Here is a 22,325-nt window from a genome sequence, read left to right on the forward strand (position 1 = left end):
ACCTAGCTTTTATCACTTATGTAAAACTTTAACTTCACAGTTGATTAATTTATTCAACTTCTTAGTATATTATTGTAAATTGAGTCTTACCTTGCCAATGAAAGGTCAGTTTTCACATGGCCTTGTGTCTGTTCACAAGGCTTTCAATAATTCTACAGGGGTTGAGTGTACACATCCTCCTTAGCTAATTCCATTTAAAGCAATAGAAACAGATTGAGAAAAATTTGATGAATATGTTGATTCTATTTCAATTTTAATTCCATACTCCTCAAAAGGCTCCTAAATTAAAATGTGAAAACGAGTTAGTAAAACTCTTTGATAATGCAAGCACTGAATGTATTATTTTTTTTTCATCATTTTTTAACATGATTGTCAAATTGTCCAAGGCTGCAGTACTGTCTCCATTCTATTTTTAACAACCTATTTGGGTACAAAAGTTACAGTTTCCTTTTTCCTCTCTAAGTTATCTAGTAGGTCCCATTTAAAGAGAATGAATGAAATGAATGTTTAAACTATCTTAATGTTATTAATTACTTGGTAAGATGTTTCATAACAGGAAAGTGTTTGGCATGCAATCAATAGCCTGGAATATTAACATCTTCAAGGACATTAGGTTCTCAGTGTTTGTTTAAAGTGATTGCAGAAAAAAAAAAAGTGATTGCAGAAGAGAGTTAAAATAATATTTTTTTTTCATAAAATATGCTCCTAGCAAGAAAGGTGATGGGGCATAAGGGAGGACTCTAGTTAAATCTTGGTAGGATTTAGAGTGTGAAATAAGAATAGCATTTCAGGGGAGCATATTGGTAGTGATATTTGTTTCTGTGATGGTCATTAAGAAAGTTCTGAAAATCATCTTTTATCTACTTGAGACTATATTTGAGGCAGCATGCACCAGGGCACGGTGCATGTGCAGAGTCCTACCACTTGCTGCCTGTGACAAGCAATATCCTCAGACCAGTAACAACAGGGCTTAGTGGGATGAAAAAGCAAAAGGATTTCCAAGTCCCTGGGAGTTAAATTAATAGGATTCAAGTTTTATGTACTAAGCTAGGTAAATCAACTTGTGCCATGTTTTCTGCCTCACGAAAATTTTAAAAAGCCATGGTTATTGTGAACCCAAATATTATTCTGAACTTATGGTTATATTTTAAAGCATATATATCGTGATTTATTTGTAATTAAACAAGTGAAGAGATTATAATTAGGCAAAGATACAACGTAATCATCATTTTGGTCAAAACCGGGCAAAGTTTCTATCATGATTTGTTTCATGAGAGAAGGCAGTGCCTGTGGCTGTCGGTGGGTATGTGTGACACTGGCAGCTTGAGGATATAGTAAAGGAAGAAGGAAAAATAGAAAAATAAGGAAAAATATAAAAGGAGGCCCAGGGAATTAAGGGCTGGAATGGAGTGGAATGGCAAGGAAAACAGTGAAGAAAAGCATATCCGAAAGATAGAATGTACGGCCTACCGTCAATGATGTTAGAAGGTAGTGATTCCCACGTCTTTGCATTTGAGAGCAGACACATAAAAAAAGTAAGGCTGACTCTGGAGGGTATGAGTCATCATTATACATTTTATGCTTTGTTTTATATACATAAAGGCATTAAATAGACAAAACTCACATATTCCAATTGACTTGCCTTTCCCCTCTCTTCCTGTAGTTTTCATTTTGCCTGAGCTCTTGCATATTTCATCACAGGTATGAAATACTGTTTAATATTACCATTATTACCATTACCAATCAACTGTTTAATGTTACCTTTTTTTTTTTTTTAAAGTAGGTTCCATACTCAGCTGGCTTGAACTCATGACTCTGAGATCAAGACCTGAGCTGAGATCAAGAGTTGGAGGCTTATCAGACTGAGCCACCCAGGTGTCCCAATATTACCAAATTTGGCTAAAAATTTAGTGATTTCTTTTTTAAAAAAAAATTATTTGAGAGAAATAGAGAGAGAGAAAGAATACCAAGCAGATTCCCTGCTGAGTGCAGTCTGATGCAGAGCTGCATCCCACAACCCTGAGACCACGACGTGAGCTGAAATCAATAACCAAATGCTCAACCAACTAAGCCACCCAAGTGCCCAGTAACCTTTTTAAGGACACATGAAGCTCATTCAGGTTTTTTTTTTTTTTTTTTTTTTTTAATTCAGTCAACATTCATTCAAGGCCCATTGTGTGGAAACAGTTAGATGTGAAAGGAAGAGAAAGGAATGACAGTGAGACCAGAGGGAATGGTGTCTGGCAAATGAGATGGGAAGGCGTGGGTGTGTGGATAAGGTAGCAAGAATGTTCAGTGGTTCTCTCAAAAAGTTTGAAACTGGTTCCATTAGCCATGGGGAGCCAGTGGAAGTTTTTAAGTAAGGAGAGACACCATTAGGGCAGTTGAGCCTTGAACAGCTAGGGGCGGCGGAGGTGGGGTGGTTAGGGGCACTGATCCAGCACTCTCCCCTATGCAGTCAGAAATTCATTTATAATTTTGACTTGTCTAAAACTTAACTACTACAGCCTACTGTTGACTGGAAGCCTTACCAATAACATAGTTGATTCACACATATTTTATGTTCTATGTATTATATACTATATTCTTATAATAAAGTAAGCCAGGAAAAATAAAATTAAGAAAAATCATAAGGAAGGGGCACCTGGGTGGCTGTCAGTTAAGCGACCTACTCTTGGTTTCAGTTTAGATCATGATCTCAGGGTGGTGAGAGCAAGTCCCTCTTGGGCTCTGTGCTGAGCATGGAGTCTGATTAAGATGATCTCTCTCCTTCTTCTATGCCTCACCTTCCTACACTCTTGGTTGCTCTCTCTCTCTCTCTAAAAAACAAAAACAAAAAACAAAAAACAAACAAAAAAAACTAGAAAAAAAATAAAGAAGAACCAACTATACTTCAATAGAAAAGACTAAAAAAGATCATAAGAGAAAATGCATTTACCATACTTATTTATTGAAAAGAATCCACTTGTAAGTAGACCTTTGCAGTTCAAACCTGTGTTGTTCAAGCGTCAACTGTAATATGCAAAATAATTAAAAAGAGAAGGCAAAGAAGGAGCTAAAAGGGCTATTGTAATATTGGAACTAAGACCTAACTAACTATACGGGGCCCAAAGGGACTCAGGCAAACAGATAGAAGGTAGCAGGTAGAGCCAATGGAGGTGGAAATGCAAAGGTTGAACAATTGTGGAAGGAGATGGAGGCAGATAAGATATCTTTTTTTTAAGAAAGACTTTTTTAAAAAAGATTTTGAGAGAAAGTGCATGCGCAAGAGCAGGGGGGAGGGGTAAAGGGAGAGGGAGAAGCAGGCTCCCTGCTGAGCAGGGAGCCCAGTGCAAGAAGGAGATGCCAGGCTTGATGGATCCCAGGGCCCCGGGATCATGACCTGAGCAAAAGGCAGATGCTTAACCTGCTGAGCCTCCCCCCCCCTCCGGCACCCTAAGAAGACTTCTGTAAGCGACAGTTCACTGTAGACAGGGAAGAGAAAACTTTAAAAAATTTAAAAAATATTTTAAGAGTATGTAAGGACAGATAAGGTACTTATTTCTCGTGATTATTTTAAATAACAAAGTGTAAACAGAATGTTTATGGAATGATGAAGGTGAGAACTTGCTTAGGAATTTTGCGATCATTGAGGTCAACCGCAGCAACAAAAACTCACTTCAGTTCAGACTTCTTAAGTATATAGAAGAGAGTAAAACTCTCTTGATGGGGGAGAAAGAACAGAAAGATCTCTTCTATTTGAGCTTGTTTCCTAATCTATCAGCATGCTGGTTAAAAAGAAAGGATTTTAGTCTAGAATTCTGTTCAAATGCAGCTTCTGGCATAGAACAAATGTGTTTTCTTAGCCAAGACAATTAAACCTGATTTCTCAGCTTTACTTAGGTGATAGTGATGCCTATCTTGTAGTGTGTGTGTGTGTGTAAGAGAGAAAGTATTTGAAATGAATTGAAGGGATAATACATGTGAAACACTTGTCACAGAGGGCCTGGCATATAGTAGGTGCTCAACAAATGGTAAGCACCTCTTGTGTTCCCAGCAGTAACAGAGTAGTGGTAGATGCTTCTAGTACTGAAGGGTGTTGTGACAAAAGCAAGAGGTTAAATTTGGCATTGGCTTTTATGTGAAAGAAGATGACATTGTAGGATGCACAATCATTTTATGGAGACATTTTAAGGCAAACACAGAGGTAAAGCCTTTCTTGTTACCCGTATTACACGCTTTTGCTCCACGTTCACTGGTTCTTGCTTTGGTTAATTTTAACGCTGAGCCTGCAGGGGTTAAGAAATGCCCTTACTCATGTTACATGAAGTAGCAGAAATTATCAGATGGAAACAGGAACTGGAAAGGGGAAAAAAAAAAAAAGCTCTGTAGTAACTCATTGTTTTCTGACTCAGACGGCTGGTACCTGTCCTTGCATCCATGAGGAGAGTCCACAACCTGGCAGTTTAATCAGAATCGTTCAGGGCTGGGGGTAATCCACCCACCCTCCCGCCTCCCGCGGTAGAGCGCCCCCCCCCCCACTTGTGCCCCGGGGTTGGAACAATGCTGAGCCCCGCCCTCCCCATTGGAGGCCCCGCCCCCCAGCGAGGCCCCGCCCTCCTGTACTTCCGCGGCTGCAACCCCGCCGTTCGCGTAGGGGGCCCCGCCCCCCGGAAGGCCCCGCCCCTCCTGTGCTTCCGCGGCCGCAACCCCGCCGTCCGCGTAGGAGGCCCCGCCCCCGCCGCGAGGCCCCGCCCCTTCTGTGCCTCCGCGTAGGAGGCCCCGCCCCCCATCGAGGCCCCGCCCCTCTTCTGCCTCCGCGCGGCCGCAGCCCCGCCGTCCGCGTAGGAGGCCCCGCCCCTGCCGCGAGGCCCCGCCCCTCCTGTGCCTCCGCGGCCCGGGGAGGAGGAGCCGGCCGCTGCCGGGGAGCCGAGTGCCGGGGCAGCTTCATTCCCTTCTCCGCGGCGGGCTCGCAGAAGTTATGCCCCTTCTGTCGCCATGAGCTGGCTGTCCAGTTCCCAGGGAGTGGTCCTAACGGCCTACCACCCCAGCGGCAAGGACCAGGCCGTGGGGGGGCCGCGCGGCAAGGGGCGGGAGGAGGCCACGTCCAGGTAAGCCCTGGCCCCGCAGCCCGAGCGCAAAGCCAAGCCTCCGACCTGCTGCGGGAGGAGCGGGGGCGGGGGAGCCGGTGCGGGGCACGCGGAGGGCACCGCGGCGGCCGGGGCTGCTCTGGCCCGGGTGGCGACCGCTGCAGGTGGCCGGGGGCCGCGGGGCTTGGGCTCGGCAGGTGCGTGTGCAGGTGCGTGTGCAGGTGCGTGTGCGAGGCCGGAAGGTCGGCTGGCTGTAGGGGAGACGCTCCCTCGGGGCCGGGCCGGCCGGCGGGGGACGTGCCCTTGGCCTCGCGGGGAGCAGGCTTCGGGGCAGCAAGCCCAGGACCCCGGCGGTGGACGCGCTCGCACGGCCCCGCGCCCCGGGTTCAAGCTCGCAGTCAGGCCGGAGCGCGGGGCGTTTGGCGCTCAACCCCCTTGCAGGCGGACGGGGCACGTGTGTTGCGGACCGCTCAGCCTGCAAGTCGGCCTGTTTCTGCGTGTACTGCTTGTTTTTTTTTTTTTTTTTTTCTCCTTTTTCACTTCTTAATGACCTTTTTTACTAAGCTGAACCTTCTTGCCTCCGGTGTTAGATATACATTGCAAATGTTGGCTTAGAAGCCTGCAAAAAGCCAGTGCTTGCCCTGCGACTCTGCATGACCTAAATTAGTTATCAGTAAGCATATTTCCTCCTTGATGTTTAATGGGATAATAAAACCTCCTTTGTTCTTATATGACTTATGCTTATGCCTAAAGCTGACATAATGCCTTCTTTCATTGGTTTTTAAGATCCTCCACCGTGGGGGAGGGGAGTTTAAAAATAAAAAAGAAAATCAGAGGAAGGGCTATAGCTCTCTGTGAGACTCTCAGGCTGACCAGAACTCTTCCGTAGCCACCGCTGTATGTAGTCCCTTGGATGAATTCATTTCCAGAGATAAAAGGGGAATTGCTACTTGTGCTTTAGACGTGTTGCTCTTTTAAGTATTTTCTGTGCGGAATCATGAAGCGTTTTTTGTTTTTCTTTTTTTTTTCTGTAGCTCACTAATGCGTTAGTGACGTTTGAGCAGTCAGCAGCCTGTTACACCAGCCTCACGTCATTCCCCATCGTGGAGTCCACATCAGAGTCAAAATTGCCAGAATTGTGCAAACCCAGTCCGTTCTTTATGCGACTTTCCTCTGGAGGGGCCTGGGGATCTGAGCTGAAAATTGGATCTTGCTTGTGAGCGTGGAGAGAACGTTAGGGACATAGAATCCAAACCTCTCCTTCTCCCCTTGAGTCCTCAAACCCTAGAAATTATTGGGGCGCTGCAAGGCCTGTGGTGATAGGCCTGTGCCAGGCGGCTGCATATTCAGTTCTGGACGCTTGATCCCTGTATTTGCAGATTTGCAGCCTGTTGCTGGTGGCCTGCACCTGAGAGGGTTGAGAGCACAAAAGAGGACAGATCACCCCCAGTCTATGCTAGAGTAGAATCAAGAGGTGCTAAGGCAGCAGGGCGGCAGCTGACCATGCGGCGGGTGCTCTCCCTGTGGCCACAGCACCAGGTCTGTTCCCGCCTGCTTTCCCTGCTGGCTGTCATGTTGCATGTCCACACTGGCCCCAAATTCCTACCACTGATTTAGAGTGCTAGGGACTTTCTTTTTTTTTTTCTTTTGTAGACTCCATGGCCAATGTAGGGCTCGAACTCATGACCCTGAAATCCAGAGTTGCTTGCTCTACTGACTGAGCCAGCCAGGCACCCTGGAGCAGTCCTTTGTATTGGCTGGAGAAGATGGGAATCTTGGTTTTGAGGGCTGGTCGAAAAGGCAGGAAACAGGGAGAAGGAACAGTCCCTAATGGTTTTGTTTGTTTGTTTGTTTTTTTAATTTTACTTATTTATTCAGGAGAGACACAGAGAGAGAGGCAGAGACACAGGCAGGGGGGAAGCAGGCTTCCTGCAGGGAGCCCGATGTGGGACTGGATCCCAGGTCTCCAGGATCACACCCTGGGCTGAAGGCAGGCACTAAACCACTGAGCCACCCCAGGGATCCCCCCTAATGGCTTTTTCACTTAGTGTTATTTTGGGAGGGACCCTCTTTTGCCTGGAAGGGTTGAGATACTATTACAAGGGGCTTAGGAGGGGGTTGGATGGAGGGAGGAGGGATTTGAGGGTGGAATGGGGTCTGGAGGGACCCCCTCAAGATGGGGGAACTGAGTGCACGGGGCCTTCACTCTGCTGGATTGGTTGCCTGGTGCTTTAAGCACAGGGAAGCTGCTCTGAGGTGCAAGGTTGACGGCTATTTTAAAAAGCTCTTCAAATGCAAACCAAACCAAAACAAACAAAGCTCAAAAAGAGGCAGAGTTAGACTGTTCTCTCCCACCCATTGAGCAGTTGGTGGAGGGAGCACAGAAGTCTAACCTTGCTTATTTCAAGATTATGTCTTTTCCAAATAATGTGCACTTTGAACTCTTTAGTCAAACGTTTGGTTCAATAAGATGAACTCCTACATGTCGTTTGAAAAGCATAAAGGGGTATGTATAGGATTTAGGGTATTTATGGATCCTGCTTGATTTTAGCTTTGCCCGAGTCCTCTTTTGCTTTTATTTTGGTCTTTGGAGAAGCTGGGGTAGTAGGGAATTAATATTTTCGCAAGTAATCTGTTGGTCTAGAATTCCTTCCATTCCATTCCATTATCCCTCTTTATCAGGACATTCACTGGATGACTGATTAAGGAATTCCTCCTCCTCCTTCTCCTCCTCCTCCTTCTCCTCCTCCTCCTTCTCCTTCCTCCTCCCTCCTCCTCCTCCTCCTCCTGGTTAGAGCCTCTCAAATATTTAGAGTCCTGTTTTCATTTTTTCGTCCTATTTCTTCCTTAAAACATTAAGATTTGAAGAAATATGCTAACATTAGTTGTTCTGACTTACCCACAGTCAGATATTTCCAAAGGAAACCACTTTTTATGACTAGCTATATTTATGAGTATTTACTTGTTAATTTTCAAGCAGGCTTCTTACTGTTTGCTTTTTAGCAAAGCAGCTTTTCAAAGAATACTGCAGTTTGTCCATTTTTACTCTTTTCCTTTGACTTTTTACGAAAAACTTATTTTTGCTTCATATCTGTTTTTGTCAATATTTGATAAATATGTATGTTTATCACGGTGACATAGGCTCTGAAATTCTCTGTTCAGGGGCCGAGGTGCCTGGGTCCACATCCCAGCTCTCCCGCTCATGAGCAGTGTGGCCCTGGAGGGTTTGTTTCACCCCCTGCTTGACGTGGAGCTTGATCCTACCTGCTTCACTGGGGGGATTAAGTGGGCTGTCCCCTGTGAATCCCACCGAGCAGTGTCTGCTTTGTAGCTGCTGCTACTCACTGTAACATGAGGTCAAGCACTTACTGAGCTTTGCAGCATAGGAAGTATTCTTTCTCATTTTAGAACATTTTCATAAATATCACTTCGTCATGTGTTAAAACATGGGTGCGATTTGTGGGCTTAACTCAAATTGGTGTAACTGAAAATTAACCATAATGTAAAAGTTCAGGCCTTTGACATTTGAAAAGACCTTGGAGTTGTCCTTTTGACCCACAGCAATATTTAGAATTTGAACCAGCGGCAGCTGCTTTTAGAGAACCTGCCTTGGGGCACCCAGGGGCCCCGGGGAGGTCTGTAAGCACTGCCTTTTATGGCAAGATGGGATGTGGGTGGATCTTCCTCGCAGCTGGACTCCTTGCTGTCCCAAATGTCCCTCTTCCTCCTTTAAGAACTACTTACTGCCAGCTGTGCCAAATGCAAGGGGGTAGCCATCTTCATAAGTTTTGTTTAATTCTAGACTTTTTCAAATCCTGTCCATTTTTCATGGTTCTGTACAATCCCGTCGTAAGCATAACCATTTGGTCACTCAGTCGTTCCTTGTGTATTCACTAAGCTCTTGATGTGTGTCTGGCAGTTGTCCAGGAGCTGGGGTTGTAATGGGGGAAAAAACCAGACAAACTGCATATGGGGGCAGTGGTTGCGGGGGGGGGGGGTGTCACAGAGTAGAAAGTGGAGGCCTGAGCAGGTGAGCTTGGCAGGTCTCTCGGGACAAGAGTTAGGGGAAGAGCTGTCAAGGCAGAGCTGGGTAGGGAGCATGGAAGCCCTCAGTTTAGAGTAAGCCCTAGAGCCAGCACCCCAGGGAGCCAGGGGCTCTGCTTGGTGGGGGTGGTTGCGAGTAAGTGGCTCTGAGGACGAGAAAACTAGACGGGATGGGTAGATAGATTGGATGGTTTTGTAGCCCACTCGAGGAATTTAAATTTTTTTAGAGATTTTATTTATTGATTCATGAGAGACCCAGAGAGAGAGGCAGAGACACAGGCAGAGGGAGAAGCAGGCTCCACGCAGGGAGCCCGGCGTGGGACTGGATCCCGCGACCCCAAGGCAGACGCTCAACCACTGAGTCCCCCGGGGCCCCTTGACAAATTTAATTTTTGCACGAAGTGAGATGGGAAGCCAGAGGCTAGGGAGGATCTTGAACGCTGGAGGAACAAGGCATGTTTTGGTTTCAAGGAGTGTCTCCGGCTATTGTGTAGGTTGTAGACTATAGTCCTCGCAAGGGTAGGGTGATGGTGGCTTTGGCACTTTGGCCAGAGTTTCAGTTGTTTGTGCGGGTGGTGGGTGCTGAAGTATTCTGAATACTGGATTTCCTGATGGTTTTAGTGTTTGAGCCAATGGGAATAAAGATAGTTGCAAGGTTTGGCCTATGCAGCTCCATTTTATTTCGCTGGAGAAGGCTTCCAGAGTGAAAGGAGGATGGGCTGGCTAAGATCTGAAGCTGAATTTTGTACCAACCACTCAGAAATATCTTTTTCAAAGAAACGTCAAGGGAAGGACGTGGTTATCTTTCCTGATGAGTTCAGAGTTTTTGCATGAATACACAGCTTAAAAAAAAAAAACTACCTACTATATTGTGAATAGAATTTTTTCCCTCTGAATTTGTGTATTATGTGAAATTGTGTATTTTTTGGTGACGAAAAGGATGGTCAAGTGTTTTTATAGTGTAGTTATGTAGTAAAGCAAAGTAACATTTCTTTATACTTTTCCCAACCCTTGCTTTTAAGGCATTCCAAATGCATTTTTAACCTGACCATATGGATAACTGCTTCTAGATCAATCAAGTTCTCCATTTCATGGCGTAAGAGCACTTGCTGAAAACTTCTTTACTGTGTAGTTTAGAAGCCTTATCCATAATTTTCTCTTGAATCGTTGGAAGACGCACCCATTATTCCAACTGGGCGGGTCTCACCTTTTTTTAGAGTAATGTGATATTTGTCTTTTAACTGCCCTCATCTGTGAAGTTTGTGATTTCTGTGGGTTGTTTATTTTATTTATTTTTTAAAGATTTTATTTATTTATTCATGAGTGACACCCACAGAGAGAGGCAGAGACACAGGCAGAGGGAGAAGCCTTGCAGGGAGCCCGATGCTGCTAGACTCGAACCCAGGACCCAAGGATCATGCCCTGGGCTGCAGGCAGATGCTAAATCGCTGGGCCACCCGGGCACCCCTCTGTGGCTGTTTAAAGTTCTCTTCATGGGACTTATACTAGGTTTATGCCTTTCTTTCTTTCTTTCTTTCTTTCTTTATTTATTTATTTATTTATTTATTTATTTATTTATGATAGTCACAGAGAGAGAGAGAGAGGCAGAGACACAGGCGGAGGGAGAAGCAGGCTCCATGCACCGGGAGCCTGATGTGGGATTCGATCCCGGGTCTCCAGGATCGCGCCCTGGGCCAAAGGCAGGCGCCAAACCGCTGCGCCACCCAGGGATCCCGGTTTATGCCTTTCTAATATGAGGATTTATAAATCTCAAGAACTGTTCCACCAACCACTTGCAAAACAAGAACAGCAACAACAACAAAAAAACAAAACAAAAACCCAAAACCCTGCCAAAAACCTTTGATTTTCCGTGGTCCATCTATTTCACTGTCACCAGCACCATCTACCTTATGTTCTTGGGGCACCCGGGGGGACTCAGTTAAGCGTCCAACTGTGTTTCAGCTCAGGTCATGATCTCAGGGTCCGGGGATTGAGCCCCTCCGAGGCTCTCGGCACAGAGTCTGCGTGTCCCTCTCCCTCTGCTCCCCCCTCGCTCCTTCTCTCTCTCTCTCTCCCCCAAATAAATCTTAAAAAAGAAATAAGAGCTCATGTTCTCTTTATGTGTTAAGTCCCTGGTCGCTGTCATGCTTTAGAAGTGTCGCCCCACAGTGAACTCACAAACAGGAAGCCTCTGTTGCACTTGGTGGCCACCTGCGTGCGTGCCAGGCTTCGGTGGCTTTTCTAGGTTGGACCCTGAAGGAGCTCTGGCCCTGTGTTTGAGAGGTGAGGCTGCGCGTGCCCTCGGGGGGTGCCCTGTGCCCCAGGGCATGAGCTTGTGCCATCTCACTTGGTCCCTGCCCCGCTGTTCCCCTCCCGCCTCTGCCCAGGGGTCCCGAGAGGCCCTTCCTCCGGGCGCCCTGGTGGGGCGGTGGGGGGCGGGGGTCACCAGCACCCTGGTCTTGGCGCCGGGCTGGTGGGACGGCAGGCGGCCCCCAGCTGTCCGGGGCTGCCCGTGGAGGTCTCTTGGGCACGGAGAGTACTGAGGTCTGCGGCCTTGCTCCTCCTGCCCGAGGGCGTGGGTCGCAGGGAGCGTGGGCTGCCGCGGGGGCGGGGGGGCTGCCTGGGGACCTGCCAGCTGGCCAGGGTGGGCCTGCTTGCCACACGTGGACAGGATCCGTGGGGCCCGCTGTGGCCGGAGCATCTGGAGGCCCCTCCAGGGACATTGGCGGACAGCGGGGCGCGGCCCCTCCTCTTCCCTCCAGGCGGCCAGCGTGACCCCGGCTGTGACCCCGGTGTCCCGGGGCTTTGTAGGCGCCTCCTGGTGCGGGCCCTGCCTTGCGGGACAAACGGGCCATGGGCCTGCGTGGACCCTGGAGCCTCTGAGCGGCTCCCTCCTGAGGCGGCCTGGCTCGGGCCACCAGGCAGATAAGCGTGTTACTATGAATCCCCCGAGGGATACTCCCCCCCCCCCATCTCCCCCATTAGAAGGGGCGCACGGGACTTTGTGGATTACTTTGCATTTTGCTTCTTTTACTGTGTAGTAGAGTGTGAGTTCCTTGGGGTTGGAGACCCTGGCGGGGTTTTTTTTGTTGTTGTTGTTTTGTCCCTGTACACCTGGGCGTGTGCAAGAGTGCCTCAGGCGGGTAATAACAGTTTTATTGAATGAGGGTGAGCGAATAAAGTCTAGTGATGACACACACAGACTTTGGAGCTACGGGGTCTGGGCACAATCCCCGTTCTCGTTTAATAGCTGAGAGACCTTGGGCAAGTTGCTAAATGTCATAGGGCCTCAGTTTTTTTTTCTTTCGGCAAACAGGAGGAAACAATAGCTAACTCAAGAGTTGTTAGGAGGATTGAATGAGTTAATATATGTGAGGTACTTAGAAGAGTACTTTTAATTGTGTAAAAACGCAACAGTTTTTCTATGATGATGCAGGGCAGTCAGAGGCGATGATTACCTATTGGTGAATTAATTGGGAAATACTCAGCATTTTGGACAATGATTTGTGAATGACTCAGGGAAAAGAATGTTTGCTTTCTTTCTTTTTTTTTTTAAGATTTTACTTATTTATTCATGAGAGACACACACACAGAGAGAGAGAGAGAGAGAGGCAGAGACACAGGCAGGGGGAGAAGCAGGCTCCATGCAGGGAGCCCGACATGGGGCTCAATCCCTGGACCCCGGGGTCACGGCCTGAGCTGAAGGCAGATACTCAACCACTGAGCCACCCAGGCACCCCAGAATATTTGCTTTGAGAGGCATGATAACTTCTTGATTTTAAAAATAATTGTGAAAAATAAAATAAAATGAATAAGTTATAAAAATAGCTCAGATTATATTTATTTTAATAACTGCTAAGACTACAAAAGTATCTTTTTTTTTTTTTTTTTTTTTACAAAACGCATCTTAAGGGTCTAAAGGTATTGAACCCTTGTGAGGCTCAGGTGACTGTTTTGAGTGGTTTTTTTTTATAGTTTGGGCAGATGTACATTTCCAAATCATTTGTTATTCTTAATGTATGAAATCGTCTGACACGGAACAAGGAAGAATTATTGGTTCATGTTCCTCAGAGAGCAAATTGAGCTCCCATTATTTGCATGCTTGCAGGTAAATGTACTGCCGTGTTACTATTAACTAAAGCAAAGTATTTGAGTGAAGAATACTTTTTACTTTGTTTCCCCTTAAAATGTATGTATGTGCTTTATGAACAACTGTTGATTCCGTAACTAAGAAATGGTGGAGCACCAAGTGGCCCAGTTGGTTATGCACCTGACTCTTGGTTTCGGCTCCGGTCATGAGGTCATGATCTCAGGGTGGTGACATCCAGCCCCGCGTGGGATTCCACACTGAGTGCGGAGTCTGCTTGAGTTTCTGTCTCCACCTCCCTCTGTCCCTCTATACCCTATGTGCGCGCTCTCTATCTGAACTAATAAACCTTAAAAAAAAGAAAAGAAAAGAAAAGAAAAGAAGTCCTTTTCCATGGAGCAGATCTCTCTCATGGTGTGATATTATCCATGGCACAGATCTGGGGATGTGATCCCTCCCCACCCCAGCCTCGTGCCCCATCGCTGCTTCCATTTAGCACGCACATTCACATTTGAAAGCTGTACTGCTGATTTTTCTCTTCATCTGTATGGCACATAATGCCTTTACTTTAAATGCCTCCTGGGCCCTGGGGCCTAGGCCAGAAACTCTGTCCCCATCCTCTAGGCAGGTCTCCACTCTCTCTCTGCACCTGCATTTCGAGTTGCCAAGGGCTCTGCAGCTCCTGCTTACAAAAGGCTCAGAAGAGCGGGCGGGTTTGCCTCCACCTCTAAGAGCCTGGGGCCTTTTTGGTGGAAGTAGAAGCAGTGGAGGAAGAAATGAGGTGGTGAGCTGGCGGGAGGGGAGGGTGGCTGCCCGTCAGAAGGGCAGAAGCTGTTCTCCGTGGAGAAGACCGTAGCCTAGATGATGTTTAAATTTCGCAGGGCTGCAGGTCCTCCAGTTGCGCCACGTGACGCTTCAGGAGACTACTCTTCGCCAGCCTCACAACTCAAACGCTGCTTATGTGTCGCCCCGTTGCCATGAGGGAGCGTGCTCTGAGCTCCCCGCAGCAGGTTCCTGGATGCGTGTTTCAAATTCAATGAAATCTTCAACCAAGTTGGAGGTTACCATTCAGTGTTTCCCTGTGGCCTCTCAGGACTGTCCTGCGTTGAGAAGCGAAGGCCGCTGCCTTTGCGGGTCTCTCTTTCTGCCTGTAGTTTCCCCTCCCCGGAGTGCAGGCTGCACAGCCCCCAGCAGGACTTCCCCCCACTAGGGATGTGCACGAGTTCACATCCCTCATTTATTTTGAGGAGTGAGGAAGGTGGAAACTGAACCATGCTCCTGTGATGGTGGTTGAATCACATGAGAAGAAAATGTGATTAAGGGGAAATGGTTCAGCATCATGCGGCTATGAAACCGGAACTGTCTGGAGGGATATTGGATCCCCGTTAACCAGTATGTTTTGGTTGGGGTGGTTTGGCTGTAGAGATCTGGATGGTTTCTGAGCGCTACTCTCTTATCAGATAGCATCCTCATTTTGAGGAAGATCATAGGAATGATATTGGTAGGCAGCATAAAATGGAAATCTTACCTAGAAAGATTCGGGTAACTTAGAAAGCCATTAGGATATGCTAATATGGAATACCTATCTGAAATTTTAAATTACTTAAAAAATTTTAATATGTATTTTAACTAAACCTGGAAGGTCCTTTTTGGGTGTAAATGATAAGCCTTGAATAGAATAGGTGTAAGAATTCCTGCTCTGAGGGAACTTAAAATGTAATTCAAGTGGATTCTGAAATAATTTTTTTTTTCAGTATCCTATTTAGACAGTCCTGGCACAAGGTATAAAACTTTAAAATAATGTATTGTTGAATAATTGAAATTTGGTTTGAGTAAGAAAAGGTAAGTTGGCATCTGAAAGTTGAAAGGAACTTTGGCTATTTATAGGTGGTCTAGAAACATGTAACTCGATCAACTTATTTTATAATTAATGTTTTTACTAGAGTTACTGAGTGTGTGTCTGTTATTTCCCTCTGATCCAAATAATACAGCCAAACGTGCAGTCTGTCATCTGATAGAAGTTGTTTGGGTCAATGTAGAAGTAAATTTATATGGTGTTTAATTTTTTGAAACCAATCACTGTTAGTTTTTTAAATTTATTATTGAAAAGGGATATATCTATCTATCTATCTATATATAAATGTATATTTTCATATTTGCAGACTAAAAATCTTTTGAATCCTAGCATTTTGGGTCATTATTATTATAGTATAATTGCACATATCATCACACTGGATGTATTTAGGTAATTCTGTAAATGTTAATCCTTTGCTCTGGATTATTTATTTATTTGCTCTGCACTTTTTAGATTAAGGTTTATATACTTAAGAATCAGTAGAGGGGGGGACCTGGGTGGCTCAGCTGGTTAAATGTCCGGCTCTTGATTTTGGCCCAGGTCATGATCTCAGGGTTGTAGGATTGAACCCCTAGTCAGGCTCTGTGCTCAGCTTGAAGTCCGCTTATCCCTCTCTCCCTGCCCAATCAATCCATCCATCAATCAATCAAATCTTATCTTAAAAAAAAAAAAGAACCAATAGAGGGATGGCAGGCTATATAACAACTGAAGGAAGTAGATGCCTGGAAAGCGCAGGCCTCAGAAAAATGTGGGTTTTGGTAGAAAATTTAACTAGAATTTAAAAAATTCTGAGCCCCCCCCCCCCCCCCCCCAAATCCTGCTACAGGTTGGCTCTGACTCCGGCACCACTGGTTTGTGACCTCTGTCCTAAAGATCCAAGTGGTTGCTTCAGTTGCCTGGTACTCTGTAGTAGACCACCCCAAAATTTAGTGGCTTAAAATAGTAGTTTTCTATCATGATTCTAGAGCACCAGAATCCAGTTCTTTCTTGGGGTCTGTCAAGCAGGATGGGCTGAGGGTGGGGTCACCAGAGGCTTCTTCACATACAGATCTGGCACCTGGGCCGCTGGGTCATCTCTTTTCGGGCAGCGTCTCCACGTGAGTAGCATGGGCTTCCTCTCCTGGCGTGGCAGTAGCAGGACGGTGGGACTTCCTACGCCCTGGCTGGCTCACCCAGAGTGAGCATGGCAAGAAGTGAAGGTGCAACCTGCCAGGCTTCTTGGGGTTTAGTCTCAGAAACTACCCAGTGCCACGTGGCCTCATTCTATTGACCAGTTAATCCCAGGCCAGTGCAGTTTCAAGAGTATGGAAGAGCAAGCTTCCCCTCTTAGACGGAGAATGGCTTGCGCCCAGGGAGCCATGACCACGCCGGTACCATTCCCTGCCTCTTCGGCTATAGAAATCTGTTCCCTGGAGCTTGACTTTAAAATTCTGCACTAGTATATACACATTCTGTGTGTATTTATACACCTGCCTTGCTTTGTTGGGTAAGCTTACTTTAGAGAATTTTTTATATTCATAGACTGTGAATGCCTTAAGTAGGGACTTAATTTTTTTTTTTTTTTGTGGGGACAATTTTTCTTCGTATTAGCACTAGATGGATTCCGTGCCCTGTGCATGATAGGACTTGACGGCTTTTGATATTTTGGAAGGGTTAGATTTTATTGTGTGCAGGACAGTTTATTATATAGCCTTTCCTTTCCTTCCATCAAAAAAAGAAAGAAAAGACTTGATTCTCGAAAATGATCTTCCAAAAAAGATTCAAATTTGATTTTAGGCACAAGGGAGTTTGAATTTGAGAAGTAGACTGCTGGGAAATGAGCTACTCCTCGCAGAAGACACTCGCCCGCCCTCCCGTGGCGCCAAAGTTGCCAAAGGCCGGTGTTTGTTTACACCCAGTGCTATTTTCCTCCAAGGGGCTGTTGGGCACAGACGTAGGGTTTTGGAGTCCGTAATATTTTTGAGATCACATAGTCCATATGGAAATCATCCCAGAGGCCACATAGAAATTAATTGCTAGCGTTAGAGCCACTGGTTTTTCCTACTCCCAGCACGTTAGATCCATTTAACCATCCAGCAGCTCCCGTTGCTGAGCCTTAACGTGACCGAAACAGCATCACTGCAGGATTTCCTTCCCTCTTTAGACACTTTTGCTTTACTGATGTATTACTAACCCCCCTTGGCCTCTTGCCACACTTTCTTCAAAGCAAGGCGGAAGGTAAAGTGGCTAGGACACCCTCTGAACTCAGGGGGTGGAGTGCATTTCTCTCAAGGAAAAAATTTTTTAAGCAGTACTTTCAGATTAGATTATGTTTGTATTTCTTTAAAAATACTTCATATCCCCAGCTTAGGGCGGCCATCGTTTCTGGGAGAACCTATTGTGTAAATTCAAATTATTTGTCTATAGAAATGATGGTAATGGCCCATGTGTCAGATCACGGAATTCCTAAGATCCTAGGGCCCTTTGGAGAAATTCACCCGATTTCCCGTCCCTATGCTGTGGATTGAAATGGTATCCTCTCCATTTCTCAGGCTAAAGAAAGAGACTAATCCCCTTTTAGCTTACTTTGCAGCTTGGGACTTGAAAGCAGAGTCCATGTTAGGTGTCCTTCAAACGAAAAGCCTGTTCTAATAGCTTTTTACACGTTTCACTGGAGACTAATACTTTGTTAATCTGCTTAAAGCAAAATTTCTTCAATAAATAAGCCAAAGCGTTAGGTCTCTGTTTTTGAAATTGCGTGCGGAATACTGACACTAGGTGTTCCGTGTAGAAAGGGTTTGCGGAGGGGCCCCGGGGTGGCTCAGCCAGTCGAGCATCTGGCTCTCGGTTCCATCTCAGGCTGGGATCCCGGGTTGTGGATTGAGCCCCAGGTCGGGCTGTGCCCTGGGTCGGGGTCGGGGTGGGGGGCTGCTAGGATTGTCTCTCTCCTCTTCCCTCTCCCTCTGCCCGGCTGCCCACTCATGCTCTCTCTCTAAATACGAAAATCTTAAAAATAAGGGTTTGTGGCAATAATATTTTGGCATAAGCAGAGTTTACCATAGGGTGTCTTGTAGCATATAATATCTAAGCATGCATTATGAATTCCTGAAAAGTTTTTAGCAAGAAGTATATTCCAAATTTATTCAACCTAGAAGCTCTTTTGCACAACACTTATTACCAGTGTTCAGGGATCATAATTTGTGAAGTTGCAAAATACTGCTACCACTTTATATGTAGAAAAGTGTTAAAAATTGTATATTTTGGAATTAGCAATATGAAATAATTTCTTTATTTTTCATTTTTTAAGTAGGCTCCACACCCAGCAAGGAACCCAGTGCAAGGGCTTAAACTCATGACCCTGAGATCAAGAATCTGACACTTAACCAATTGAACCCCTGGAACCAAGAATATATTTTGGGTTTTTTTGTAGGAGAAGTACGATTCTTTAAATCACCCTTCTTCTATGGCCACAGTTCATTTTACCAACACAGTTAATACCCTCTAGAATCTCTCCTTGGTGAAGATGTTTCCATAGTAAGAATGTTCCTTGTGTTTTTTTTTTTTAGGATTTTATTTATTCACTCATTCATTCATTTATTCATTCATTCATTCATTTATTTATGAGAGACAGAGAGACAGAGACAAAGACACAGGCAGAGGGAGGAGCAGGATCCATGCAGGAAGCCCGACGTGAGACTCCATCCCGGGTCTCCAGGATCACGCCCTGGGCCGAAGGGGCACTAAACCGCTGAGCCACCCGGGCTGCCCTGTTCCTTGTGTTTTACTTAATACCCAAGCTACACAGAACACAAGTGTTTTCATACACCACTTTTTAGTTTATGTGTGTATAGGTAAAGTGTATACCTCCAAACCCAGGATGGCATTTTAAACACAAATGTTGGGGGAGTATCTCTAGTTACATTTGTAGTATGATGTGGACATCTTGAGAAACATATCCAGCGTCACCCAAGATGATGGGTCCCGTGTCACTGCCTAGAAACGGCACTTAACCTTACTACTACTCCTTTGATCTTCGTTGCGCAGCGCTTTAAGCATTTTACGTTGAACACAATGGTTTGTTACTTATGTATTGGACTTTCACTGTGTGTTATGTTTTAGAAAACCAATTGAGGGTCTTGGATAGACCTCATATGTTGCTTTTTTCCATTCAGAATAGTGTGACAGTCGCGGTGTTTTCTTGCACAACATTGCATTTTCAGGTAAGGATGACTACCAGTGAGTTAGAGAGGCTGTCTTAATTCATGTGCTCCCCGCAGCATCCCAAGCAGTAGGTGGTATTAGCCCTCCCGTGTACATGTCGGAGATAAGGGCATGGAATGATAAAGGAGCTTTCTTGAGCTCCTACAGCCCGTAAGTGGTGGGTAAGTGGGATTTGGACCCAGGCAGGCCGCCGTCGGGGTCTTCACCACTAGGCCACTCGTAGGAATTCCTTGTCTCCAACTTCTGTAAACTGAATGTGGTTTCTAGAAGGATATAGAGAGTAAGTTAAATTCCAGTAGAACACTTGATGAGTAGTTTGTGTGCGTGTTTATGGTAAAGACTCGTTTCTTTTTTGTATTGAGACAAGGTGATGCCAATCGGGATTCGAAGCAATTACACTGGTGATAACATAGGTACTTTTTGGGGAGGTCATTTTCACTACTTTCAGGCCCTCAGATACCCCTTTACTGCAGCGGAGTAGTAAATAGTTCTACTAAATTCTTCCACTTAGTAAATAATTTTGTGTGGCCTTGAGGTGTCTCCTGGCATTTTGTGGTCAGCTATTCATGTAACTGGGGCAAATTAAATCACAGAGGAAAAGAAAAACAAATATTTATTGAGTCCTCTATGCGCACAGCCCTTTAAAATGGAATTTGTTAAATCCTCATAAGGTGAGAATTATTATCCTTTTCTTAAAAATAATAATAAAAAAAAAGAGACAGCTCTTGTACGTGGGATAACGAACGAGTGTCCGGCCGCACAGCTTGTGTCCAGGCCAGGTGGGATGTGGAGCTGGGCCAGGGTCTTTCTGCTGGCGGGCCCAGAATAAAGGCAGCTCTGCTTTTTCTCCCTTCAAGGCACGGGTGTCCGAATGACAGCAAGGCCTCCGTTCACGGGAAGGATGAGACATGGCAGGCCTCGGGCTGGGTCTTTGCGAGCCGCATGGGGCATGGCGTGGAAGTGGTGGGGCCACAGGAGCTTGTGGGGAAGACGTGGTTCCTGGAGATAGAGGACAGAGCCCCGGGAGGGGTGGGGGTTTCTTTTCTCTCTCTCCATCAGGAGGTGTTGACAAACTTGAGACCCTCTTCAGATGCATTGAGAATCTCCCGGAAACAGCAGGACACAGTGACAAGATAGGCCTTTAAAGCACCACCCCGCCCCTGCCACCACCACCACCACCACCACCACCACCACCACCACCGTCTTTGCCACTAGGTGGTTGTGTTCTTCTGTAAAGGCCGAGTGATCCGTCTTTCCTTAGCCTTGGAAATAGGACAGTAAGACAGCCGTGAGTCTGTGGCCTGTAGGTCTTGCCCAGCAATCTAGATGGCCTTGGGGCCCTTTCTGTAGCCTGGGACCTCGCCGCTGAAATCCAAACAAGCCTGCTCCTTAGCTGTGCAAGTGTGACATTCTCACAGCTGCTAAGAAACAACGCAAGGCCTTCAGATAATTAGGGGGCTGCAAGGACATTAAAGCCTTGACCTCCCACAGACTCAAAAGTCTCAAAATAAAATGTCCTGTTTGGTGTCTCAAAAGCACTTTTGATTCAATTACGGAGGATATTTAAGACGGTGGTGACTGAGGGCCGGCTGGCTGGGGAGCATTTACTTGTACCTGTCTTTCTGCCATGGATAGTTTTCATAGCAAATAGGTTTTCTTAGTTTATGACTGTTAACCAAGTGATCACCTCCCCACAGCCCTTTCTGGAGCTTCTCATTTGTAGGCAAAGTCATTTGAAAGTCGACAGAAAGCTGAAGGTTTGGGGCTGCCTTATTTTTGGTCTTAGACCTAGACCTGTTTTATAAATAGCTGATGTCCAGGCCAAGGTGTCCCCGCATGACATGTTCCCATAAATGTCCCGCTGCCACAAGTTGCTAATCTATTTTATTTTATTTTATTTTATTTTATTTTATTTTATTTTATTTTATTTTATTTTATTTTATTATTTTTATTTATTTTATTGTATTTTTATTTTATTTATTTTATTATTAAAAAAAATTTTTTTTTTACAAGTTGCTAATCTGAGCAAAAACAGAGTTCTGTGTGCACCCAGAGAACTCCCTGAGTGGGAGCCATCTAGGATGCCGTCCCTGTGTCACTTTACAGGAGAGTTCCTTGAAGGCTGTCTGCCGGCGATCCTCTTCGTCTACCCGTGTTCTGTGCCTTTTTACGCTCCGGGACATTGTATCCTTCCTTCTCTGCACCCAGGCAGGTGGTTCACACGGAGCAGTGTCCCCCACCTCCCGGCGGGCACAGCCAGTGCAGGGGCACTCGGAAGGGAAGGGGAGATGGGATCGTACGCTGCTGAGGAGCCCAGGCAGCTGAGTGGCCCCCAGAGGGGCCGCACCTTGGCTCCCGGGTCTCCTGCCTCCGGGAAGGGAGGAAGCAAGCACCCACTCTGTGGAGACTAGGACATTTCACGACATGAAAACCAAACCGACGAAACAGCCGAGGCAGCCCGGCCCTGCCGTGGGGCCAGCGGCCCCGGGGGGCTCAGTCCAGGGCGGGCGGCTGGGCCCCAGGCTCCGGGGTCACACACACAACCGTTGGCAGAGCCTGGAGGAGGGCGGCTGTGGAGGCCAGGGGCGTGGCGGGACAGCCTCCGAGGTGGCTCCCTGCCCAGGAGTTCCGGGGGCCTCGGCAGTGGGTGCAGGCCTTACCGAGCCCGTGGCTGCAGGGACGCGTGGCCCGAGCTGGGCCGCCGGCGGGGACCGGGGACCTGAGCACAGATTATGGGTGGAGAGTAGCCTCACCCCATGGATGAGCTGCTTGCTGCCGTTTGGGAGCCAGTTCACGCCCTTCCATTGGGCCTCCGGGGTACCTGGGCAGGGACGCATCTGAGCGCAGGCCCCTCTTCTTTTTTTTTTTAAGATTTTATTTATTCATGAGAGACACAGACAGAGGGGCAGAGACACAGGCAGAGGGAGAAGCAGGCTCCATGCAGGGAGCCCGACGCGGGACCTGATCCCAGATCCTAGGACCATGACCTGAGCTGAAGGCAGGCACCCAGCCGCTGAGCCAGACCCCTTTCATTCTTTAATTGGTAGCACCCACATGAAAGTGTCTCTTA

General features: G+C 46.5%; 1 protein-coding gene across 1 annotated transcript in view; it reads left to right on the plus strand.

Annotated features, from left to right (window-relative positions):
* The first annotated feature begins 4,831 nt into the window (after positions 1–4,831).
* Positions 4,832–22,325, plus strand: part of ARHGAP18 (Rho GTPase activating protein 18) — a 116,841-nt gene continuing 99,347 nt past the window's right edge. Inside the window, exon 1 of the mRNA XM_026013392.2 lies at positions 4,832–5,090. Within this exon, the coding sequence (XP_025869177.1) occupies positions 4,978–5,090 (113 nt within the window). The 5' untranslated portion in view covers positions 4,832–4,977. The remainder of the gene's footprint in view (positions 5,091–22,325) is intronic.

The sequence above is a fragment of the Vulpes vulpes genome, chromosome 1, assembly GCF_048418805.1.
Source record: "Vulpes vulpes isolate BD-2025 chromosome 1, VulVul3, whole genome shotgun sequence".
In the NCBI taxonomy this organism is placed as follows: domain Eukaryota; kingdom Metazoa; phylum Chordata; class Mammalia; order Carnivora; family Canidae; genus Vulpes; species Vulpes vulpes.